This window comes from Pituophis catenifer, unplaced genomic scaffold (assembly GCF_029215685.1).
Source record: "Pituophis catenifer annectens isolate HBS135680 unplaced genomic scaffold, rPitCat1.0.hap2 SCAF_4, whole genome shotgun sequence".
NCBI classification, from domain to species: Eukaryota; Metazoa; Chordata; class Lepidosauria; order Squamata; family Colubridae; genus Pituophis; species Pituophis catenifer.
The window spans coordinates 116,141,434-116,168,561 of NW_027256884.1; the positions used below are offsets into that span (position 1 = coordinate 116,141,434).

A 27,128-nucleotide genomic window follows, 5' to 3' on the forward strand; every position below is an offset into this window, starting at 1 on the left:
TCACTTCATGGGAAGACATTGTAAGGCTGTAATTCATGCTAAAGGTTACCCAACTAAGTATTAACTGACGTGATCATTTTTGTAAATCATGTTTTTTCTGTGGTGATATTTTTTTGTATATCTTGTTTTTTTCTACGTGTTTCGCTTTTCTTCTTTATATGGTAACTGATATTCTAACAGCAAATCCTTCATAAAAGTTATTGCATTTCATTCTTGATTAAATTATCTTTCCATTGATATATAATTTTATAGTACTACTCCAAAAAAAAAAAAAAAAGTGGTATTATTAGCTAGTTTTAGAAAATACACTTTTCCCAAAAGGTTTCCACAATTTTGGCCACTACTGTATGGCATGTCTGGGATCCACATCTGTAATTCTAGCTTTCCTTCAAAACCAATCATGAACCATGCAGAGAGAGAGAGAGAGAGAGGTTCACAGAAAGCCCACTAAAACAAATGACTAACGTAGAGAAATCAAAAGCTCAGCATTAGTCTTGAAACATTTAACTTTCTTAAAACCAGGCCCACTGGTTTTACTTCTGTAAAAACTTAATCCATCTATATGCATAAGGGGAGAAAGAAGACAGCAGTGCTTGATAACTCAGTGATAACTGTTTTAGAATCCAAGAAATGAACCCAGACGATTCAAGAGAAAATGTTGGGAGCAGAGAGTTATGTCTCTGATAAACTAATTAAAAAAGATGAAATGTCAGGCTGAACTGTACTTGACATCCATTCACAGAGGGAAAGAAAGCAGGCTGTTACCAACCCTTGAAAGGCAAACAGCATTTGCAAACATTTCTTAGCCTTTTCAATGGGTAGATTTATTTCTGTAAGGTAAACTTCAGATATTTTAAAAGCCTTCTGTGGTTTATTTTGCTAACTAGCTGAATTATGAGAAACAAACACAATGTTTCTAGCATGAAAAGGACAGTCACAAGCAGTGAAACAGTAGGACTTCCTTTCCATAATATATAGACTCCATCTTTCAACATTTTCCCTATTAATCATTTTTAAAAATGTTATTTAATAATTCTTATTGTTAAAAAAAGTGATCAAAATATTCATTTTGGTGTTTATATGAACATTGTCAGAAGGTTTAAATTCTGAAACGTTTCCAGATAATCAGTGACTTGTACTTTCACACATGTGCCGTTATTATCTAACTTATAGAAAACCCTTTTTATCTAATTAATTTTAAATTTGAAAAAATACAAGTGTTTATTAATAATTGATTTAGTCAAACAAAGGTTTTACATTCTCCTTTTGTTTTGGGGAATATGAACATAAGATCAAACACCTAAGTGAGGATAGTAAGGTCAAGGTCAAGGAATCCCTGGAGATTTTACTTTGCTAGTTGTTGCCAATTGTAGGGGATGTTGCTCATCTGATTCAAGGCCATTGAGCGTCTGAAGACGTTTCCATGATCATGTAGCCAGCATGACATCATGGAGTTCGGTTAGCGTCCCACTGAAGTGGTACCTGTTTATCTACTTGCATTTGCATGCTTTCAAACTGCTAAGTTGGCAGGAGCTGGAGCAAGGAACAGGAGCTCACCCCGTCACGCCACACTCGGGTCTCGAACCTGGGCTGTTGGCTTTGTAGCCGACAAGCCCAGTGTCTTAATCATTGAGCCATCACGCCCGGCCCCAAGTAGGGATGAGTTTGTATAAATTATTTTTAGTCTGACTTGGTATTCATCATGGTTTAAGCCCTAACCAGTGAATGTGGCATGCCAACACAATCAACCATAAGAGCCTACTGCTTTCAGTTGTCAACTGTATTTTACCATGTTGCCAAGGAGAATTTCATGAGAGATTTTGTGGAAGACTTTGGTGAGATCCAAATAGAGTAGTCAACATCTAATCTTTATGTAATGTTTCCAAATGGATGTTACTCAGAGATGGTGTGTGTATGTCTCTCTCTGTCTCTCTGTGTATACATGTATGAGTGTGTTATGTATGTATTTAGAAAATTCAGTGGGAAGGTAACAGTGTTCTGTGTTTTACTGCTTGCTTTGTGCTGTGGCATGCTGGCCACATGACTGTGGAAATGACTGGCTCTCCCCCAGAAAGACATGACTGGACAGGGGAAACCTTCTCTCTCTCTCTCTCTCCCTCTCCCTCTCCCTCTCTCTCTCTCTCTCTCTCGTAAATAAAATGCAATATTTGTATGAAACTTGCATAGAGAAACAAATGGAAAGTTTTTAAGCTTCAAGGTTTACGCTGAAGGGAGCAAAAATATGTGAATGACTGAGAAATAGGGCTTATTTTACATACCTAGAATGGAAAAAAAAATAGCCATGCCTTATTTTGTTATCTTCTGAACGTTTCTTTCAGCAGACAGCTAATGTCAAATGCTTACAAATTGAAGTCTTGTTGAGACTTATTTCTTCCCAAGGGAAGAAAAAGGAGGTGGAATATTATTTAAGGAAAAACATTTAAGATGAAAAGAAATACTTCTGCTCTTTCTAGCGCTGTTCCCAAAGTGTTTTCAAAGTAAAGAAACTGTTTGCTGAAAAAAATGAGAAGACTGGAAAAAAATTGTGTGATACATATGACATATTTCATAGGTTTAATTGTTCCCAGAAACACAAATAAAATATTTTTCCTGCAAAGTTAGAAAGCCCCAGTATCATTTTGCTCATGAATTCTTTTCCTGAAGTCTAAAAATATTATTACAGTTTTGTCAACATTTTAGCCATAAAATAAGTTACTCTGCGGGTTCTAAATTTAGTTTATTTTTGACTCGTGATAGATTGATACAGTTGATGGTAACAGCAAATCATGTTTGGAAACTCTCAGCTTAATGAGATTGTTGCCTAAAGGTATTTCACTAATAAGCAAGCTGTATTCTTAAATATATGTAAAGTAGCAATCGAATGCATACACTGGAACATTTTATTTACTTTGGTTGGGCAACTTAAAAAGAAACTAAACACATAATAATTTCATATAATTAAAATTCAACTTACTTTCTTCTTTCTTGCTAATAATAGCTGGTAGAGTATAAATCTAAAAAGAACAAATTTGTATTATCATAATGTAATTTTCTGAAAACCAGATTCACTTTTTTCTTATCAGAGTTATTGTTATTCACCTTTAGACAGGAGTCTTGCCAGACTAAAGTACTATCTGCATAACTATTAAATATAGTTGTGAACTGCTAGGGAGGACTCACCTTCACTCTCTTTCTGCATACCAAAGATTCCAAGATATATTGTGTCTTTGCTCTCTGGGAAAGAGCCCCTCCCTCCTGCAATTTTGGATTACATTCCACCACCCTACCTGATTCTCATCATTCCTAGCCATCATTGGAGGGACCCAGGAAGCATGACTTTTCTGTAGCTGCATCTGCCCTTTGGAACAGAAAACCACTCAAGGTTCAGCTGGCCTAACTCTGCTCATCTTTTAGAAAGTTTTAAAGTCCTGGCTGTTTTCCTAGGCATGGGGGCTAGAAGAGTAATTGAGACCATGTTATTAGTTAATGGTGTTTTAGGGAACCCATTTATGCTAGTTGGCTGGGAACTGCATTTATATAAATATTTTAATTCTTGATGGCTGCCCAGAGGTGCATTGGCCATATAAATCTAATCTAATCTAATCTAATCTAATCTAATCTAATCTAATCTAATCTAATCTAATCTAATCTAATCTAATCTAATCTAATCTAATCCAATCCAATCCAATCCAATCCAATCCAATCCAATCCAATCCAATCCAATCCAATCCAATCCAATCCAATCCAATCCAATCCAATCCATCTAATCTACCATTGATGGGATGCAACCAGGAGTGGGATTCAGCCGGTTCGGGCGAACCGGATGTTAATTTTAATCTGGTTCGCCAAACTGGTTGTTGCAAGGACTGGCTGACCCTGCCCACCCCACCCCTCCTAGGAATCTGCACGCAGCCCGTTTTGGATGCCAGGTAAGTGCAGGGCCCGAGCGGAGGCTCTGGGAGGGTGAAGAATGGGCCTATCGGAAGTTCTGAAAGTCCGGAAATGGACCCGTTTCTGGCCTTTGGAGCCCGGGGGAGGCAGTTTTCGCCCTCCCAGAGGCTCGAGGAAAGCCGCCGGAGCCTGGGAAGGGTGAAAAATGGGCCTACCGGAAGTACAGGAAATCAAAAAATGGGCCCGTTTCTGGCCTCTGGAGGGCCTCCAGAGCCCAGGGGAGGCAGTTTTCACCCTCCCAGAGGCTTGAGGAAAACCTCCGGAGCCTGGGGAGGGCAAAAACGCACCCCCCCCCCATGGTGCAGGAGGCCGAATAGACCACACCTACCATGGCCATGCCCATCCAGCAACTGGGCAGAGAACCGGTTGCTAAAATTTCTGAATCCCATCGCTGGATGCAATTTTCACCAACCTACAGATGCCTCCTTTCATGTACCTCTACAACAAGCGCTCCATGGTTTAGGACCTGGTTATCTACGGGACCGCCTACTACCACCAATAGCCTCCCACTGGCCAGTACGCTCTCATAGAGAGGGACTCCTCCGGGTGCCGTCAGCCAAACAGTGTCGGCTGACGGCCCCTAGGGGGAGAGCCTTCTCTGTGGGGGAACCTACCGTCTGGAATGAGCTCCCCCCAGAGATACGGAGGATCCCGGATCTGCGCACCTTCCGCTGCGCTGTGAAGACCTTTTTATTCCATCAAGCGGGCTTGGCCTAATCTCCTCCCTCTTTTAATATGTAAATTTTAATCTGTTTTTAAATTATTGGGGTGTTTTAATCTGTCTGGGCCAAAATGATTTAATTTGATTTTATCTGGTTTTTAATTTTTTTGTATTTATGTATTTTATTGTTTGGCTGTTCACCGCCCTGAGTCCTTCGGGAGTAGGGCGGTATACAAATCAAATAAACTAAACTAAACTAAACTAAACTAAACTAAACTAAACTAAACTAAACTAAACTAAACTAAACTAAACTAAACTAAACTACAACAACCTAGATAATACCTATCTATCTGTCTTTCTGTCTGTCTAACTATCAACTATCACATTTCTGTGCCACCCATCTCACCCAAGTGACTCTGGGTGGTTTACAAATCAAACAAATATGCAGTAATACATAATTAAAACAGAGTTAAAAACAAATTAAAATTAGAGCGTACAAATTTAAAGGTTAAAATGTTAAAGAGGTGGTGGGACCACTCACAAGCCACTAACCACCCTTAGGGTTGCATATTACTCCTAGACCCCTATGCCAATTGTCTCAAAGGTGGTTTTTCCAAAAGGCAACTGGACTTTGTTTTTTCTTTGAAAATGTTTCACTTCTCATCTGAGAAGCTTCTTCAGTTCTCACTTCAGCTATTTGCTATTTTAATTCCTTTTAGTGTCCTGATATTAACTTTATTTTTACAATAAATCATTTAAGAGATTTTGATAGTTTGCAGTAAATCAAGTCAGAACAAATAAATAAATTATTAATTATATTTGTATTTTAAAACAGCAATGTTGCATTGATATTTTTAAATGATATGTACAACAATTTTATGTTTGCTACTTTCAAAAATCACACCCACATGCATACATACAGAGAAACAAATGTTTTTCTTACAGGTTCCTTTCCATCCATAGCTTCTAGCCAAAGTTTTCTGTTGGATTCAGAAAAAGCTTGCAGGGTGATGATCCCATGTCTGTTTAAAAAAAGAACATCATATACAAATTAGAAACCTGGTTAATCACTTTTGTTCCTATGAATCTGAAAGCTACACTAAATACAAGTGCAAAACAGAGAAGATGAAAAGATGTTAGTATTACAATTCATATGAGCATATCTGAAATAAGTTCTTATCAGATTAACTGTTTCTGTTCTTAATACAAAATCTTCTTGCTTATTGCAAGTTTCCCAAGTGGAATTTTTCTAGGGCCATAAACTGAACAAAGTTAATAAGACAGCAATACAGCAGAAAATAACACAAAGATTAAAAGTTCTTAAATAGTGAAAAGCAAGGTCAAAGAAGATTTTTCAAGGACAGCAAATTCAAATTGTATTGTTATTATTTTGTTAAAAACAGTGTGAAAGAAAATACATTGATAAGATCTTATTCATTTCGGAATACTTTATTTTTACCATTAATTTTAAATTAGTGAGATAGGTTTGCTTTTGATGTGTTAAGTGATAATTGCTGAGAAAACTATCTATTATCGAAGGATGTATAGATGCTTAATATTCCAGACTTACTCATGTCAGAATACACACATGTATACACACGGACACCAATTGATATATACACACACAATAAAATACATTCACATGAATAACTCTGTCATCTTCCAAAATGATAACAGGTGGCGCATTCAGAAAAAATAACAGCAATGTATTTTCTATAATTTATAAACCCAAAGGAGAAATTCATTAGGAAAATTTGCTGGGGGAAAACTGCAAAATGAAAATGAAAGTAAGAAAACAAAGAAAGAAGTGATACCGGCTGCATAGATTATCCAGAAAGATTTGATTTTCTGAAATAAGATTTCTGTGATGCAAATCTTAAGGATTGTTTACAGAGACCACCAAGTAAAAAGTATTCACAATCCTGATTAAAGAACTCTGAACTCAGTCCCTACCTTAAGAGGAGACCACAGCCTGAAGTTAACTATTGAGCTAAAGATTAGATAATGCTCAGAGATGTTGGCAATGCCAGCCAATGTAGGGGCAGCCAATATTAATGGAGGCTGTAAGATCAATATTGTAGGGAACCATCTTGGATATGGATATCCAACAGCACCGAAAACTGAAACGATGACTTTGAAATGGGATTAAATGTATAATGTTACAGAAGATATGTTCCATAATGGAAAAGAATAGGGCCTTCTAGAACAGAGGTCCCTAACCCCGGGCCACGGCCTGGTACTGGGCCATGGCTTGTTTAGAACCAGGCCGTGAAAGCGGCAGTCGCACATGTCACTCACACAAATGGAGCTTCACACAACTAGCCCACCGCTCGCACAAATGGAGCTTCACAAACACACGAGTGTCCGCCACTTACGCAAATGGAGCTGTGCACAAAAGCTTGTACGCCTGTCACTCACACACAACCATTTCCTCTCCCCCCTCCCCACTGCTCTAGGATATCAAATCTGCTGAGAGAAACAGAGCTTGAACAAAAACCAAGATGAAAAGATTTGAAAGTCATTGAGGAGATATAAGGGCAGATGCTTTACAGGTAAAATGATTCTGGAGGACTTAACACACCTGTTTTATTTCTAAGATGTAGAAAACTGTCGTCATTACAAACAGGTTTCCATCACATTTTATATAATTTAGAATAGAATAGAATAGAATAGAATAGAATAGAATAGAATAGAATAGAATAGAATAGAATAGAATAGAATAGAATAGAATAGAATAGAATAACAGAGGTGGAAGGGACCTTGAGGGTCTTCTAGTCCAACCCCCTGCTTAGGCAGGAAACCGTACACTACTTCAGACAAATGGTTATCTAATCTCTTCTTAAAAACTTCCAGTGTTGGAGCATTTAAAACTTCTGAGGGCAAGTTGTTCCACTGATTAATTGTTCTAACTGCCAGGAAACTTCTCCTTAGTTCTAAGTTGCTTCTCTCCTTGATTAGTTTCCACCCATTGCTTCTTGTCCTGAACCTCAGGTGCTTTGGAGAATAGCCTGACTCCCTCTTCTTTGTGGCAACCCCGAGATAGCGGAACACTGCTATCATGTCACCCCTAGTCCTTCTTTTCATAACACTAGACATATCCAGTTCCAGCAACCGTTTTTTATATGTTTTATCTAGAGTACGGGTGTCAAACTCGCCGCGTCACGTTGCCGTCACATGACGTTATTTCCATTCGTGGAGCTGGGGTGGGCGTGGCCTGCGCGTGATGCATCCAGCCCGCAGGCCACCAGTTTGACACCCTTGATCTAGAGAGGTTCTGGGAACAGGGGGAAAAAAAGGTTGTGGGGTTAAGTGGTATGCAGATGACTCACAAAATGCCCTGGAAGGGCACCAGGGCATTTTTTTTTTCTTTAAGAGAATTAAAAAAATCACCCTTTCTAAAATTTCAAACCTTTCGGCAACTTCGATATCAAAGCAGAAGCGCTTGTCAATTGAATCTGTTTTTCTCCGGATGCAGGACTTCAGCTTGAACAATTCTGGTGAATTCGGAATAAGGCCATTCTACAAAAAAAAAAAAAAAAGAAAGAAAAAGAAAGAAAAAAAAAAGAAATCAGAACATTTGAAGTTAGAATGATGAATCATTCATTACACAACCAAATCAATTGCCAAGTAAGATAAAGAAACTGTAATTATCAATCACAGGAGCTTTGGTTAATTAACTTTGTCGAGAAAAACAGCAGCAGATTTATCTCTAGCACCTATTTAATATTAACCCAGAGGTATCTTCCTGGCCACAAGCAAACAAAGTACAGATTTAAAATATGTATGACCTACCAGATCTATATTTCCATTCTACACTTATTATATTTGCATAGTCATGGCTATTTACCTTTTAAATTTTAAATAGTGCTCACATGTTATTTCAGAGTATTTTGAATGAGGCAGGCACTCATCCTTTCTCTTCAAGAGAATGGAGAATACCTCTTTTGCAACAGACTCTGCAGACACTTGCCCAATTTAGCATTAAGAAACTTTTTCTTAGTTTAACTAATAAATGAACTGTGGTGGCGCAGTGGTTAGAGTGCAGTACTGCAGGCTACTTCTGCTGACTGTTGACTGCCTGCAATTTGGCAGTTTGAATCTCACCAGGCTCAAGGTTGACTCAGCCTTCCATCCTTCCGAGGTGGGTAAAATGAGGACCCAGATGGTTGGGGGCAATACGCTGACTCTGTAAACTGCTTACAGAGGGCTGTAAAGCACTGTAAAGTGGTATATAAGTCTAAGTGCTATTGCTATCAACTAATAAATTCAACTTTTTCTCAATTTAACCAATAAATCTGCAGTTACAAAAGATACTGTAATCTCTATTGGCTTTATTTCTGGAGAGGCTAAAATCAGCCGATGTCTAAGCTTTTCACTAAAGGCAACTTGTGGGTTTGCTTGTGTCAGTGTTGACTCCCAGGGATTGCTAGTTTTCTAGACAAGATTCCGGAAGTGGTTTGCCATTGCCTTCTTTGTAGGATTGAGAGAGTGGGACTGGCCCAAGCTCACCTAACTAACTTTTGTGCCACTTTCTAGCCTGGACCATTAGACCAGTGGTTCTCAACTTGTGGTCTGCGGACCCCGAGGGGACTACGATGTCATCACAGAGGGTCAGCAACGGCTTGAAGAAATGTTATGATTTAAATCTTGAGTTTAAGTTTTGGGGGTCCGTGACCACAAAAGATATTTAAAAGGGGTCCATGGTGAAGGTTGAAAATGACTGCATTAAAACATAACAAATTTGTTGTTCTCAGTATATAGGAAATAATTAAAACTGAGCACTCTACACTTTACTCCCCCCCCCCCCATTTTTATTGAGTTACATAATATTACAGACATCATTCTAGCGGTTTACAGTCAGCCTATTGCCCCCAACAATCTGGGTCCTCATTTTACCGACCTGGGAAGGATGTAAGGCTGAGTCAATCTTGAGCCTGGTGAGATTTGAACTGCCAAATTGCAGGCAACTGGCAGTCAGCAGATCTAACTTGCAGTACTGCATTCTAACCACTGCACCACCGTGGCTCATAACATGTCAATATATGTAAATGAATGTGAAGGTTAATTCAAACTCAAAAATTATTCAATTTTTTTTCCACTGGAGGACAGACCTACTCCAAAAGAATAATGAACCCCCCACCCCCCCGGCCCCCATCTTCCTAATAATACATTAAATACAATTTGCTTAAAAAAACACCATCCTTGGTAAACTTGGTAAGCAAATGACTAAAATGTCATTCGACCTTCGGGATGATACTCACAACTTTCCCTCCAGATTTGGCTTCAGAAATACTCATTGTGAATGCTTTGGTCCCTTTGTCATATGTACAGTAATGTTTTATCCAAGCAAATCCTAACGGTCCTAAAAAGAAGAAAAACAAAACAAAACAGGGTTGTTGGGGTTTTTTTGCAGATCACACGAACAAAAAATTCATAACAAGGAAACCATTTATGCTATAATTTATACTACAGTAATATAGTATAAAGCAATTTTTATTAAAATATAATTTTTCTAATTTATTTATGATTCCCATTTCTAATGTCACCTCACTTGTAGACGACTCTGTAGATGACACACTGATAATGTTACTTAGTTGGGTAATGAAACGTCTGCAAGAAAACCACCAAACTCAGAAAGACACCAAGGATCCCACATGACTCTGGGAAGTGCACAAAATTAAAAACAAAGGTATAAAGCTACGAGCACCACAAAAAACAAAAAATGCCCACCTATGAAATAAGCTTTTCATGGGAGATACGATAAATTACGATATTTTAGGTGTTTTGCCAAAATTAGTGCCAAGTATTTTGAGATACATAGGGAAACTCGGTCTATTTTAATCACCCATCTCAAAATTACCACACAAAGATAATAAATAAATAAGTTATGCTAGTCTGCCATATAGGAGGACAAACACACATTCCTATTTACTCTGCATAGCCCAAACCAAGATGATCAGAGAACAATTGATGATCCAGATTAAAAGAGTTGGAAGGGACCTTATAGGTCATCTAGTCCAACCCCCTGCCCAAGCAGGAGACCCTACACCATTTCTGACAAATGGCAGTCCAATCTTTTATTGAAAGACTCAAGTGATGAAGCTCCCACAACTTCCGAAGGAAAGCTGTTCTACTGGTTGGTTGTTCTCACTGTCAGAAAGTTCCTCCTCATTTCTAGGTTGAATCTCTTCTTGAATCTCTCTTTCCATCCATTATTCCTTGTCTGGCCTACAGGGGCTTTGGAAAATAGCTTGACCTCCTCTCTGAGGCAGCCCCTCAAATATTGGAACACTGTTATCATTTCTCCCCTGATCCTTCTCTTCACTGGACTAGTCATTCCCAGTTCCTGCAACCGTTCATTGTATGTTTTAGCCTCCAGTCCCCTAATCATCCTGGTTGCTCTCCTCTGGACTTTTTCTAGAGTCTCAACATCTTTTTTATAGTGTAGTGACCAAAACTGGATGGAATAATCTAGGTGTGGTGCTTTTACTGTATATGCTTTTACTGTGTATCTGAGACCAAAATTACAATTTGTGTCATTTTTCTCCCTTAGCCTAAACAAATGAGCAAATAATTTCCTCCACTACAACAGCGTGTCATGTTGGCCTTTCACTGTTTAATGAAGCACCGCGTGTGTGCCTGGCATTTTCCTTTGTCCTTGCTCTCCTCTTAATAATGTCCAAGGTAATTTCCGCTTAACAGAGACCTTTGGGGGGGGGGGGTGGAGGGGTTGCCTTTTATTATTACCAGTTAATTAAATGATAGGGAGGAAAAAAACAGCTCTGAGCAAACTGTTGCTGTTCTGAAGCAGGCCAGGCAGCCTTGGAAAATCATCGTGAGGGAAAGAGCAATTTTTTTTTGTCACTTAGAAGCTGTTTAATAGGTGGAAACGGCAAAGCATTTCAGTGAGACAATCGTAACTTCAAGCTACTTGGTCCTCGGAGATCTGCTTTTAGGCAACTGAACATAGCCATTCCAGAGCCAGCAATTTAACAATCATTTTCAAGTGGTCACGCAATATTGAGGGAAAAAAAATCAAATGGATATATCTGATAGATGTCCCAGGAACAACCATGTTCTTGCTCTTATCATGTGATACAATGGTGGCAACTCCTTGGGAAGCTAATAAAAACTTCTGCCACTTGATGACATCTTGAAATATGCAAAGGGCTTGCTTATAAACGGCTATTACAAAATCTCCGTGCTTATTGGTTACTTCTCTCTAATGATTTATAATATACATCAGTTCTAGCATTTGGTCTTTCTACCTCAATGTACAAGTGCCTTATCTTTCTAGTAAAATCTGAATTTTACTAAAATATGGACATCTAACAGTAAAATAGCAAATCTGTCAACAAAAGGCCTTCTGCAGGTGCATTGATGTAGTCTGATAATAATAGGAATAATAATATCAGAGAAGAAAGCAAAGGCAGTACCAATAGCAATAAGCACGTTGGATACAATCCCAAAACAACTGGAATTTGAACATCATTGGCATAGACAAATTCACCATCAGTCAATTACCAAAAGCAGCTTTACTTAGAACAGCTTACGTCCTGATATATCTCTAACACAGGGGTGTCAAACTCAAGGCCCACGGTCCATGGGATGCTTAGATCTGGCCCATGGGGCCGCCCTGGAAAAAGCAAAGGACCGATCCGCGGTGCCTCTGCCAGCAAAAATGGAGCCTGGGAGCGACATGCGCATCCCTCCCGAGTTACGTTTTCGCTGGCGGAGTTCTAGCAAAACAAACTACTAGCAAAAGTGGCATTTGATCACACGAGTGATGTCGAGCTGGCCACGCCCACCCTGGCCTTGCCCTCTGGCCCCCCAAGGTCAAACACAATCCTGATGCGGCCCTCAATGAAATTGAGTTTGACACCCTGCTCTAACACCACAAAGACATCAGCATCTGCCTAGCTGTTGTTCCAGATCCTTGGGAAAGACTTGATAGATGGGTAAAAATGCCAAATTCACTCTCAACATCTGGCTGACTGTGCAACAAACCAATATAATAGAAAAAAGTATAGATAGTTCTCAACTTATAATCATTGTTTAGTGCCTGCTAGAAGTTACAATGGCACTGAAAAAAAAAAATTACCCACGACTGGTCCTTGTACCTATGACAATCACAACACCCACACGGTAATGTGATCAAAATTCGGGAGCTTGGCAACTGGCTTGTATTTATGACAGTTGTAGCATCCTGGAATAACATGATCACTGTTTGCGATCTTCTCAGCTGGTTTCTGACAAGGGGAACTCGGGTTTCTGGAACAACTGAAGTGAATCAACTACGACTGGAGCAAAAAAAAGATCATAAAAATAAGTACAGCTCATTTAACAACCGCCTTCCTTAGCAACAGAAATTCTGGTTCCGATTGTGGTTGTATATTGAGGACTACCAGTACATACAGTAGAATGTGTATTTAACTCTATGATGTATTAATTTGTACTTAACTTATAAATATATTGTGTGGCCTATTGATTACTCACGCTTCTCTTGGATGTAGAGGTAGCCCTCCATAGTCCACTGGCTTGGTGGCCTGTAATCCTGGCTGGCAGACTTCATTCTCTGCATAAGTCGTTCCACTTCCTGACGTGTGCTTTCAAAATTATTCCTGGTCTAAGGAATCAGACAGAGAAAAAGAAAGAGGATTATATCGCATTCTGAATAGAATGAGTTATGCACATTCTATTCAGAATGTGACTTAGTACAATTAGTAGTTTACTTCTGCATAAATCACTGCTCCATTTCTATCTAAAATTTCTAAAGCAGAACTATAAGCTAGCTCCAATGGTTCTGAATGTATGTAATATTTTTTTTCCCTATCTCCTTTTGCATCCATCCCGAACTGATTATGGTCCTCTCGTATTATCTTTTAGCTGTCTCTTCCCCTGGCAAACATTCAAACATATAACCTACTGCTTGCTACTATAAGCATTACAGCCCAAATAAGTCTACAGCTTGTCAACATTTTTCCAATTACTTTATGACTTTTCACTTAAGACTTCTTCGTGAGCTTTATTCCTATCAATGCACACATTAAAAATTACAAATGTTTTTTTTTAGTGCCAAAATGGGAGCGCGCAGGCGCGCGGGGGAGCACCAGAAACCGGAAGTAGCTTCCTGGCGTGTGCACGAGGGAACGCCAGAAACCGGAAGAGCAGCTTCTGGTTTCCACCTGGTCTCCCAGTTTCTGGCACGCATGCGTGCACGAAGACCAGCTAGCTGGCACGCATGCGTAAGCTAGAACCCGGAAGCGCAATGGGTGAACACTGGCAGACCTGGAGAAATGGTTCTGCGTGCCACTTCCAGCACACGTGCCATAGGCTCGCCATCACAGATATAGGATAAGTGCCTTCAAAGGCCATTAACAAAATATGTACAGGTAGTCCACGACTTGTGACCATAATTGAACCCAAAATTTATGTTGTTAAGACAGACATTTGTCAAGTGAGTTTTGCCCCATTTTACATCCTTTCTTGCCCCAGTGGTTAAGTAAATCCAGTAGGCAAGTTAGTAATACGACGTTTAAGTGAATCGGTTTTCCCCGTTGACTTTGCTAGTGAGAAGGTTACAGAAGGGGATCACATGACCCCAGGACACTATGTTATAAATATGAACCAGTCTCCTGCATCTTAATTTTGATCATGTGACCAAGAGGATGCAGGAATGTTTGTAAGTGTGAAAAACGATCATAAGTCACTTTTTTCAGTGCCGTTGTAACTTTAAACGGTCACGAAATGAACTGTTGTAAATCGAGGATTACCTGCAGCTGCATGAGCTATGGTGGCCCAGTCGTTAGAATGCAAAATTGCAGGCTAAGTCTGCCAACTGCCAGGAGTTCGATCCTGACCGGCTCAAGGTTGACTCAGCCTTCCATCCTTCCGAGGTCAGTAAAATGAGGACCCAGATTGTTGGGGAGCAAAAGGCTGACTCTGTAAACTGCTTAGACGGGGAAGCATTGTGAAGGGGTATATAAGTGAAGCATTGTGAAGGGGTATATAAGTCCAAGTGCTACTGCTATTGCATTTAATAGAACTATTCTGCCTAACATCTACAGAAGCTAATTTATTAATGTATTTGCCTTTATAACTCCTCCCAGTACAAATGGCTATTAATAAGCAAACTATATACCACATCTGAAGAGAATGCTAGCATTGTATATTAGTGTACAATTAGCTAGTATAGTAGTATTTCAAGATCTCCATTAGTGCTTGTGATGAAAAACAAAACTACCGTATTTTTCAGAGTATAAGATGCACCAGAGTATAAGATGCAGCGTAGTTTTTGGGGAGGAAAATAGGAAAAAAAAAATCTGCCTACCAGGTATTCATCTGGCTAGCATCCTTAGTCTGGTCAGCTTCAGCACATTAGTTTGCTGGTTTTTTAGCCCCTGCTTGGGGATAAAAAACAGCTTCTAAAACACAACTGATCTTTGTAGAGAGAAGCAATGAGAAAAGCAGGCAAACCACGGAGATCGCTTCACTCGCTAGCGCTTCCTTAGGGCTGAAAAAAACTTCACAGCTGAGAGTTGGAGGGAGCAGGCAAAACACAGAAGATCGCTTCACTGAAAAAAAGCTTCTAAAGCACAGCTGAGAGTCGGAGGGAGCAGGCAAAGCATGGAGATTGCTTCACTCGCTAGCGCCTCGTTAGGGCTGAAAAAAAGCTTCGAAAAAGCTACATTCGGAGTATAAGTCGTACCCAAATTTTCAGCCTCTTTTAGGAGGGAAAAAATGTGTCTTATACTCCGAAAAATACGGTATATTTTTTTCAAGTACAGATATAGAATCTCTGCTCTGCTAATAAAATAAAAAGACTTCAAGGCAACAGCATTATCACATTCATGTAAAGTGGCCTTGGGGAATATTTATTATTTTTAGCCAAGCACCAAATAAGCCAAAAAGAAATCCGGGAATTAAAGAGTTCTTCCCTTCTCCCTTTCAACTTACTGTTGAAGATGACATCTTTAACACTAAATACAGCTGCTTTTAACAAGGTCAGCAATTGCCACTGAATCATTGTGATATGTAACCAGAGTTGTGGGGATCAAACTAATCTAACAACGACCTGTAAATATCCTCAGAGGTTTGGCTAAAATGCACACACACAAACACACACACACACACACTTTGCTCTTTCAAAAAATAAAGTTAGAGCAACAGTGACCCCTGGTGCTTTTAAAACCAACAGTTTAGATATCATCTTAATACACACTTTCCTTTTGTCTCTCTGCGGTCAGATTTTACAATTCTGTTGAGGGAACATAAAATATGCAACAGTAAATATGAAATTTTTGCATCCTCAGTTTTGCATTATTGACATTTGGAAGTTTGTATAAGGCTCCCTGTTTTCTCTTCCTCTTCTTCTTAATTCAGAGATTTGTTGTTGTTAGCTGCAAAGTCGTGTCCGACCCATCGTGACCCCATGGACAACTTTCCTCCAGGCCTTCCTGTCCTCTACTATCCTCTAGAGTCCATTTAAGCTCATGCCGACTGCTTCAGTGACTCCATCCAGCCACCTCATTCTCTGCCATGCCATGCCATTCTTCTTTTGTCCTCAATCGTTCCCAGCATTAGGCTGTTCTTCAGTGAGTCCTTCCTTCTCATTAAGTGGCCAAAGTATTTCAGTTTCAAGAAACTTCTATTTAGCTGTTCTGTCCTTCTAAGGCAGCAATTTGGACTTGCCCCAAAGGTAAGACAGATGACAGCACAAGAGTTAAAGGTTATTTTGAGGACTGACATCCACAACACTTCATTCTCTTCAATCATTGCACTCTGCATTAATAAGCTGTTCAGCACGAAGCATATTTTCAGACTAACACATCCTAATATTTTTTTTTAGTTCCTTTTACTAGACCACTTATATATTCCAGTTATCTTTCTATGGAGATTCTCAGTCATCCAAGCCATGGTTGCCCCAAGAGTGTGCTTTTTCAAGAGGCAACTGGACTTTCTGGTTTTTCTTTGAAGATGTTTCGCTTCTCATCCAAGAAGCTTCTTCAGCTTCTTGAAGCAAAACGTCTTCAAAGAAAAACCAGAAAGTTCAGTTGCCTCTTGAAAAAGCACCTTTGGGACATTCCAGTTATCTGGGATTAAGATGGAAGGGGGGGGGGGAAACCTACATTAAACTATAATAAATATAAAATGTATCTTGTGACATATTTACTCCCGTTTATTGAAATTACCGTATTTTCCGGAGTATAAGATGCACCTTCCCCCCCCTAAAAGAGGCTGAAAATTTGGGTGGGTCTTATACTCCAAATGTAGCTTTTTTGAAGCTTTTTTCAGCCCTAACGAGGCGCTAACGAGGCACTAGCGAGCAAGCTTTCGAGTTTTGCCGAGCAATCTCTCCGCTGTGCTTTAACAAGGCGCTAGTGAGCAATCTCCATGCTTTGCTCCGACTCTCAGCTGTTCTTTAGAAGCTTTTTTTCAGCCCTAACTAGGTGCTAGCCGAATAAAGTGATCTCCCCCATGCTTTGCCTACTTTTCTCATTGCTGCTTCCTCTCAGCTGTGCCTTAGAAGCTGTTTTTTATTCCCAAGCAGGGGTTAAAAAACCAGCAAACTAATGTGCTGAAGCTGATCAGACTAAGGACGTTAGCCATATGAATACCTGGTAGGCAGATCCCCCCCCCCAATTTTCCTCCCCAAAAACTAAGCTGTGTCTTATACTCCAAAAAATACGGTATGTTTCCACATGTCCTGATGTCTATTAAAATTGCTATTTTCAATGTGGGGTCCATGGATTCCAATGGACTCAAAGACCCCAGATCTGAAGTTCATAAGGATCTAGTAAATGAAATTGTAAAGACAGACATTTGTTAAGTGAGTTTTGCCTCATTTTACAATCTTTTTTTGCCACAGTAGTTAAGTGAATCAATGTAGCTACAGTAAGTTCGTAATATGGCTGTTAACTTTTTATAGAAATCTCATAAAAATGGGAAGCTGGCATGCTGCAGAACAAAATTCTACAAATTTCAGAATGCATCTGGACTTCTAACAGGTCAGTAAGAAAAAGGAAAATAAGAAAAACAACAACCGATGATCAAAGTACAGGGTTCTGCTTTAAAGTGTATCCATTTGTGGAGCAAAACAATAAAAGGTAATAGGAAGATGGGTGGCAGATTACATTCCATTTAAGAAGTGCTTTTTCACTGCATATAACCATATTACATGTAGTCCTCGACTTACAAATTTTATCTAGTGACCGCTTGAACTTACAACGACACTGAAAAATATACTTATGACCATTTTTCACACTTATGACCGTTGCGGCATCCCTGTAGTCACATGATCAAACTTCGGGCACTTGGCAACTGGCTCATATTTATGATGGCTGCAGGGTCCCAGGGTCATGTGATCCCCTTTTGTGGACTTTCCTGAGCCCAAAATTTAGGTTGCTAAGTGAGAAATTTGTTAAAAGTGAGTTTTGCCCCATTTTACAACTTTTCTTGCCACATTTGTTAAACGAATCACTGCAGTTGTTAAATTAGTAACCCGGTTGTTAAGTGAATCTGGTTTCCCCATTGACTTTGCTCGTCAGAAGGTTGCAAAAATGGATCACATGACCCAGCAACTGTCATAAAAATGAGTCAGTTGTCAAGCATCTGAATGTAAATCACATGACCATGGAGATGCTGCAACGGTCGTAAGTCTGAAAAATGGTCATAAGTCGCTTTTTCCAGTGCCATTATAACTTTGAATGGTTACTAAGTGAAGTGTTATAAATCGAGGACTACCTGTACTCGCTTATAATTTAGGGATGTTAAACTAGATTTTCCAAGATAGAGACTTGAAATGTCTGTTCCTTGGAATTATAATTTATAATGGGTGGTTTTAATGCTTCTGTTTTATATTCTAAGCCGTCTAGAATCATGAGATGGGAGGCAAATAAATTTCAAAATAAAAAAATAAAAAAATAAATGTGATAAGCAATGTAGGAAAGTTTGTGCATTGATGCCTGAAATTATTCATTTTATTTTCTAGAGGTTTCAGCGTTGTAACTGAGTTGGGCATTCATCATAAAGGCATTCAATTATTCAAAAAATGCTAGTAAATGAAATTTAGCCTTACATTCTGTAAATTGAACTGCAGCTGTTGCTTGTACGGTGCAAATTCCTGGGCCAGCTCATATCCCTCATGGTAAAATGTGAATAATCCCTGAAGAAATGCCAAAAGCTGAAAAAGAAGAAGAGAAAAACGATAAAAACGAGAACAAAATAAAATAGAATCAAAACCCAAATGAAGCGTTTAAAATTCATTTTATCCATCGTGTAACTGAAAGAACGTGAATCAATATCTGTTACAATATTAAGAGGATAAAATGTGAAAACAAAACACAGTTTCTTTCTTTGGCTTTTTCAAAGAAGAATTGAGACTTCGATGCATCATTCTAAGGATAGGTTGTTAGCCTACCTTAGAAGCTGGCTACTAGCACAAAGAGTTGGTGAGCACAAGCCTTCTGGTTTGTAGCTATCCCAAGATGCAAATGATGTCTCCTTTAAAGTCACTGACAGAAATCAGGAGGTAGGACAGCAGAAGAAAATAGAAAACAACAAGGCCAAGCTGCAAGTCAGGGATGTCTAACCTTGCCAATTTTAAGACTTGTGGACTTCAACTCCCAGAATTCCCCAGTTGGATAACCCTACTGCAGGGCAAGGATAGGAATGGAAGACTGACTGGTCCTAAGGAATTAGGAGGTAAGTCAGAAAAGAACATGAAAGGTAAATAGGGAGAGAAAAAAGAAGAGAAAGAGACCCAAAGATAAAAGCTGGAGTTGTATCTTATTGAAAATAATTACTGTAATAATACATTGAGTCTGAATATTCACCATAATTGCAGAGATCATGCCCATTGGCTGAGATACTTTAGGTCTTCTATTAACAGCAAATATTTCACAGACCTGTCCCAAAGTAACAACTTGACAGCTAAAACTAGTACACAGGTTTACACATGTGGTGGGAGATAAAGGAAGAATGAATTGCACTGTCTCCATTCTAGATTGTAGCAAAAAGCTGAGATTCAGGAAGAACATCCAAAGTAAGACCAAAGTTAAGACCAGCTTCCAACTAACCAGAGTATTATTTTTTAAAGCAGTGAGCAAGACTTTTATCAAACCTTTTATCAATTTAAGTATTAACAATGCTTGTTAATACTATTAATTTCAGTGCCAAGGGTGAAGATTTTTTTGCAAATGAATGTAAGCTTTCTTAATTTTTCTGCTGTCCATTTTTTGGTAAACCCACCATGCTGCTTAGTTCAATGCAGTATCAAGGTGAAACTTCCATGCCAGCAGGTTCAGATGATGTATGTGTTTGTTTTTAAATATCTCCTTTATCTTGGACAACTCCTGACACTAGATGGCAGTCATGGCAAATTTACTGTGAACGGCTACATCTCTTATAAAGAATTTATTTTTCAGAAATCCGTACTTTAAGCACTTTTGTCAATAAAAGACATAAACCAGAATATGGGCTCTCACTGACCTGATACATGCAGAGTCGCTTGTAAACGAGAGGGGTGGCAAGTAAATTTAATAAATAAATAATGTTAGTCTGGTTCAGTATTATTGTGAGAAATAAGAGCTGTATGAATCATCCAGCAAATTTTGGTGTAAAAAGTCCTGCATGAAGTAATATAAATGGTTCTATCTAAGGCCGTTATGGCGAACCTATGGCACGCGTGCCATAGGTGGCACGCGGAGCCATATTAGTGGGCACACCAGCTCAGCTCTGGGGCGCATGCATGCGCCGGCCAGCTGATTTTCGGCCTCCTGGGCCCACCAGAAATAGGGAAATAGGCTGTTTCCTGCCTCTGGAGGGCCTGGTGGGGGGAAGGCCCGTTTTTCTTTCTTACCTGGCTCCAGATCCTCTCTGTGTATCTGGGAAGGGCGAAAACAGCCTTTCCCACTCCCTTGGAAGCCCTACGGAGGCTGAAAGGGCCCATTTCTCGACTCCCGGTGGGACAGGAAGTGACGTTTTTTTCCTGTCCCCAGCCTCCAGAGACTCCTAGAGAGGCTCCTAGAGACTCCTAGAAAGGTTCTGGAGGCTGGGGACAGCAAAACATGTCACTTCCTGTCCCATTGAGAGTTGGAAAATGGGCCCTTTCAGCCTCCGTAGGGCCTCCAAGCGAGTGGGAAAGGCTGTTTTCGCCCTTCCCAGATACACAGAAAGGATCTGGAACCAGGTAAGAAAGAAAAACAGGCCTACCAGGCCATCATGTGCCAGGAGCGGGGGGGGGGAGGGGGTTGCGCATGCATGCGTGTGGGCACGTGCGCGTGCAACCCTACCCCGCCCCCCCTCTCCTGGCACGCGATGGCAAAAAGGTTAGCCATCACTGATCTAAGTTGTCTCCGCAGATCTTCCGTAAGTTGGAGACTTGGAATTGTGAAGATTTCAGACATGAATCTTGAATAATCTCAGCAGGGGTGGGCTTCAAAAATTTTAGCAAGGGGTTCTCTGCCTGGTTGGTGGATGGGCGTGGGCATGGGCGTGGCGTAGTCGGCCTCCTGCACTATGGTGGGAGGGGGGGCATTTTTGCCCTCCCTGGGCTCCGGAGGCTTTTCTCGAGCCTCCAGGAGGGCGAAAACGGCCTCCCCAGGCTCCAGAGGCTTTTCGTCCTCCCCAAGCCTCCATGTGCGCTCTGCACTTACCTGCATCCAAAACGGGCTGCATGGGGACTCCTGGGATGGGAGAGGCCAACCAGGAGTGGGATTTGGGGGTTCTCCAAACTGCACAGAATCTTAGCTAGAGGTTCTCCCAAACCCCTGTGAACCCCCAGCAGCCCACCCCTGAATCTCAAATAGGTTGAAAAGTGGGTGAGTGGGCAGGAAAAGAAATATCACTGTCACCAGTAAGCAGGAAGAGAAATTAACTTTCTAGCTAGGTCCTATACCTGTGATGGCGAACCTATGGCATGTATGCCACAGGTGGCCCGCGGAGCCATATCGGTGGGCACGTGAGCATTGCCCTAACACAGCTCCTTCCTGGCCCACCAGAAGTCGGGAAACAGGCTGGAGGGTGGGGAAGCCCGTTTTTCACCTCTGGAGCCTGGGGAGGGCAAAAAACGGGACTACCAGGCCTACCGTGCCAAAAGTGGGGAGAGCGCAGGGGGTCATGTACATGTGCAGGGGGTGGGGCACATTAAATTATAGGTGTGGGCACACATGCGCACAACCCCCCGTGCCCCCCCTGCTTTTGGCACACGACTGCAAAAAGGTTAGCCATCACTGCCCTATACGGTGTCCTTTGGTGATGGAATATTGTCTGAATTCCTAGGAGAGAGAGAATGCATTTTGAAGAAGTAAAAGTGAGCACAGTTTAGAGAATGAGAATTAAAGACAGCCCGTCCCTATTGGTTTCCAGAATATATGTTTTATGGTGCAAGAAACTGCTTTAGTTTGGCAAGACTTCTGCCTATAGGCGAGGAACAATAAAAGAAACCGGTTAGAAGAGTCTCAATCTTTCTTGCTTTTTGGAGCCTGACACTCTTTAGACAAAGAGTTTCTCTGTATCTTGAGTAATGTGTACACGGTTGAACAGTCTCCTTACTGTGGCAGCAAGACATTTTTCATTCCATTACTGCCAACCACAAGTGTCTTCACGAGCCAACATTTTCACCGAAATGAGAAAAGCAGTGTCATGCCATCATGATGCAAGTTCTACTACCCCTTTCACGCATCAACATGAAACTGCTGTTGCCATCTTACCAGAGGTGGGTTGCAGTAGGTTCTGACCAGTTCTGGAGAACCGGTAATGGAAATTTTGAGTAGTTCGGAGAACTGGTAAATACTACCTCTGACTGGCCCCACCCCCATCTATTCTCTGCCTCGAGTCCTAGCTGATCGGGAGGGAATGGAGATTTTGCAGTAACCTTCCCCTGGAGTGGGGAGGGAATGGAGATTTTACAGTATCCTTTCCTTGCCACAGCCACCAAGCCATGCCCACCAAGCCATGCCACGGCCACCAAGCCACACCCAGAGAACCGGTAGTAAAAACTTTTGAAACCCACCACTGCATCTTATCCTTTGTTTGGGCATGCTGCTCCCAACAAATGTCTGATTTTTGCCACTTTCCAGAACTGATTTTTTTTTTTTTTTGGTAACTTTCTTTCTTTCTTTCTTTCTTTCTTTCTTTCTTTCTTTCTTTCTTTCTTTCTTTCTTTCTTTCTTTCTTTCTTTCTTTCTACCCTACCCTACCCTACCCTACCCTACCCTACCCTACCCTACCCTACCTTACCTTACCTTACCTTACCTTACCTTACTTTACCTTACAAAGCAAGAGGAAGCACGTGCAAAAATTGTGGTGAGAAACACCAAGCAAGAAAGCAAGCGAATGGGCATGGAGTCAAGTACAGTTGGGATAAAGAAGATAAGGGCATCCAAGGAGGGTCTTGCTCTGCCCCACTTTAGAAATGCAACTAGAAAAAGGCATTTCTGGATGGGTGGGTGGGTGAGCCTGAAGAGCATCTCCAGGAGGATCATTCAAATCACAAAAAAGGCAAAGTTCTCTTCTCCACCTGCTTCTTGGAAGGTAATTTTGCTTGTTCAAAAATTACCCTGCAGTCAAGGTAATTTAACAAGCATCTGTGTGCAAAATGTGACTGGGAGAAAGGATTAACGGTTTTTAATCTGATCTCAGTAATTAAAATCTAATTTTCAACCCGCAGGATTTTAATCACACCATTCAAATCTTAATACTGAATAACAGTAAGCTTACAAACTTCTCCCATTTCCTTCCAGACCTACCAAGAAATCAAAAGCCACTCCCCCCCCTATTTTTGACCCAAAAAAGGTTTTGACCCAACAAAGACTAATGTAAATTTCTAGTTCAGATGCAATATGTATTAATCTGGTTTATTGCAATAACCCACAATTAAGGCATCCAGGTTTAGAAATAATATTGAAGTTAAATGAAATTAAGAAACAAAACCTTTGGATCTCCTTGGGCTATCCTGAAAATGGACAAAGGGTGGTAAGTAGCTAGCTAACATTTACTCTAATTTGAATTTATTTATTTTATTTTATTTTATTATTAATTTTTTTATTTATTATTTATTAATTTATTATTTATTTATTTATTTATTTATTTATTTATTTATTTATTTATTTATTATTTACTTACTTACTTACTTACTTACTTACTTATTTACTTATTTATTTATTTGCACATATTTATATGCCGCCCTTCTCCCACAGGCAAACACAAGCAAAAACATATAATAAAATCCGAATTAAAACCAGTTAAAATCAAATAATAATAAATAATAAAACCCAAGAATCTGAATCAGCCCATTTGTTGAAATACCCAAGTCTTCAGGCCTCGACGGAAGGAACGGAGATCAGGCGCCATCTGGAGCTCGGTGGGTAACTCGTTCCAGAAGGTAGGGGCGCCCACAGAGAATGCCCTATCCCTGGACGTCACCAGACGACATTGTCTGGTCGACGGTACCCTGAGGAGAGCTACCCTGTGAGAGCGGACAGGATGGTGGGAGGCAGGCAGGAGATGGTCCTGCAGGTACCCTGGACCTAAGCCATGAATTCAGCCACTAGGTTGGTTATCATGGGATTTATCTGAATGTCAGACTGCAACCTCTTTTGTGGTTTTCATGAATACACCAGTAGGTTAAATAAGTGAATCAATTTATGTCTTATATTTTGGTGTAACTGAACTGCCCTTGTTTCTACATTGCTTAAGTGAATAAAAGCAATGAAAACAGAATTTAAAAAGCTAAAGTAGTTAAGTCAAGTGAAAATCTATGCCTTTTTAAACTTTTATAAAAACCACAAAGTATGCTACTACTTCAAGTAAAGAAATAAAGCCTTTTAAGTTGAATTCACAGATACCTACTTAGTTTTCTTGGCAACAACACAGAAATGGCTTGTTATTTGCCTCTTCTGGAATATTTTTTCAAATTCCCAGATTAGTTTACAACCCATGTATTTTTGAAGGTCTCCCATTTATGCCTTAACCAGGAAAGAAAGTACTTAGATTTCAAGTCTAAACAAGACCAACTTGATCAAGGGTCTCCAACCTTGGCAACTTTAAGAGTTGTGGACTTCAAACTTTGCTGGCTGAGGAACTCTAGGAGTTGAAGTCCACAAATCTTAAAGTTGCCAAGGTTGGAGACCCCTGAACTAGATAGTGTTACCTCAGAAATCTTATCGGGAACACCCAAAGGTGCTTTTTCAGGAGGCAACTGAACTTCCTTGTTTTTTTCCTTTTGAAGAGGTTTCACTTCTCATCCAAGAAGCTTCTTCAGCTCTGACAGGACAGTGGGGAATGAAAACTGAGTCCTGTCAGAGCTGAAGAAGCTTCTTGGATGAGAAGTGAAACCTCTTCAAAAGAAAAAAAACAAGAAAGTCCAGTTGCCTTCTGAAAAAGTACCTTTGGGAAAACAATGATCTGGATGATTGAGAATCTCTACAGACCTGTAGGGAACACATTCAAAAACCTTGAGATATCTGTAGAAGACTTGAGTCAATATCTGATGAGTCATCAAGCAGGCCTTTTCCATGTGACTTCTAAGTTAGCTTCTAAGAAATTTAGGTCCTTAAAAGTAAGCACCATCATTCTTTTTTCTAGAGATATATCAACAGTGGAATAAATTTTATTATATGAGCAATATGATATCTTCAAATTACTCTGAACATTATCCTAGTTACCAAATTTTAAATCAATTGCCACATTTTAACACTAGCCCAGAGATTTACTGTAGACGTTGAGCTAGAAATTACCAACCCATGTGAGTCTGATTAATTTATTTTAGAAAAGGATGCTCCTGTGAGAAACTGTATACTTGTTTCTCTTTATTACAACTTGACCTTGAGGTGTTCAGAAAATAATGGCTCTTGTTTGCAATTTATCAAATTTAACTTTGATCATGCTTTAGTCTTCTACCACAACTTACTGCCTTTTTCTGCTTTGGTATATAGCAGTGATGGCTAACCTTTTCTGCACCGAGTGCCCAAAGCACGTGCACGTGCCCAAACCCCCAAAATGCAATGCGCGTGTGGCCCCTGCACATGCGCCCCCAGCGCATGACGCGTGCCCATGTGCATGCATGTGCGGCCTCCCGCATGCAGCCCCATGAATTCACACGCACCCCCCTGCACATGGATGCTTGCCCCCCGCAAACGGCCTGCCCCCATGCACGCGCACATGGCCCCTCACATATGCCCCCCTCCTGCACACATGCCCCCCACCCCATGCATGCGCGGCAGGGACCTGAAGACCAGTTGGCCAGCGGGAAGTGCGCACCATCAGAGAGAGCGTTGTGGACACCTCTGGCACGCGTGCCATAGGTTTGCCATCACAAGTATATAGCATCATTCAGATCTTTAAAACAGGAAATACTTTAAAGTATTTAAATGCACCCTTATTGCATTTGTCCAATAGATGTTTACTGCATGTTTTCAGTTTCTTTAGGCTGGCTGAGCACTTTTTCTAAGCTTTTACCCCTGTGGTAAGATAGGTGGCCAATAAAAGGAAGGAAGGAAGGAAGGAAGGAAGGAAGGAAGGAAGGAAGGAAGGAAGGAAGGAAAGAAAGAAAGAAAGAAAGAAAGAAAGAAAGAAAGAAAGAAAGAAAGAAAGAAAGAAAGAAAGAAAGAAAGAAAGAAAGAAAGAAAGAGTGAGTCACGTTTTATCCACATTCTTTTGACATTTTCTCTGCCTTCAGTGACTTCTTCCATTTTTTATTTGTATTTTTAGAGCTTTCTTTAAAAAAAAATATGCACAAAATGTGGCAAAAATTTACTCTTCCAGTAAGAACGAATCTGTAGAATTTGAGAGAAGCAGTGCTGACTTATATACACTTGCCAAGCCTTTATAAAACAGACTTCTTATAGACATTTTTATTTTACAGCTGGGCAACATTTTGGGAACAAGAACTTAAAAATTGTGGGTCCCTGAGCATCAATAAAGAAACAACTCCATGGGTGTTACGTATTATGACCTTGGCTCCACCACTGAATCTTGTGGAGTTATATAAAAAAATCAATTTGCCTCCATATTGAAGGAACTACCACAGTACATCCTCCAACTTTTTGCTTCTAAAATCCAGTGTTAAAATGAAGTGGGTGAGGAAAAACATAAATAAAAGATGGCAAAGTTTGAAAATGCCGACCACCCTACTTTGATCCATGTGCCATATTTGATCCCGATGGAAGAAGCAACAGGAGAATCATCTCACCAGCATGTTGACAGAGAAGATTGAAAAAAATGGCACCTTGGGTAGGAAACAATACTCCAGATCAGGGGTGTCAAGCTCAAAGCCCACGGGCTGGATGCAGCCCATGGGGCGTTTAGATCTGTCCCACGGGGCTGCCCTGGAAACAATGAAGGACTGGCCCGCAGTGCCTCTGGCAGTGAAAATGGAGCTCAGGAGGGCTGCATGCAGCCCTCCTGAGCTCCATTTTCACTGCCAGAGGACTGCAGGAGTCTGTCGCAGCTGAAAATGAAGCCTACGAGGGCCGCATGTAGCCCTCCCGAGCTCCATTTTTGCTGACAGCTGCAG

At 40.4% G+C, this 27,128-nt stretch overlaps 1 protein-coding gene across 1 annotated transcript in view; it reads right to left on the reverse strand.

Moving 5' to 3' along the window:
• ARHGAP42 (Rho GTPase activating protein 42) overlaps window positions 1-27,128 on the reverse strand; it is a 181,414-nt gene that overhangs the window by 27,144 nt on the left and 127,142 nt on the right. The window contains exons 7-12 of the mRNA XM_070943987.1: window positions 18,690-18,794; window positions 13,109-13,238; window positions 9,874-9,974; window positions 8,022-8,131; window positions 5,556-5,634; window positions 2,975-3,014 (exon numbers count right to left, since the gene is read on the reverse strand). Coding sequence (XP_070800088.1) covers window positions 2,975-3,014; window positions 5,556-5,634; window positions 8,022-8,131; window positions 9,874-9,974; window positions 13,109-13,238; window positions 18,690-18,794 — 565 coding nt within the window. The remainder of the gene's footprint in view (window positions 1-2,974; window positions 3,015-5,555; window positions 5,635-8,021; window positions 8,132-9,873; window positions 9,975-13,108; window positions 13,239-18,689; window positions 18,795-27,128) is intronic.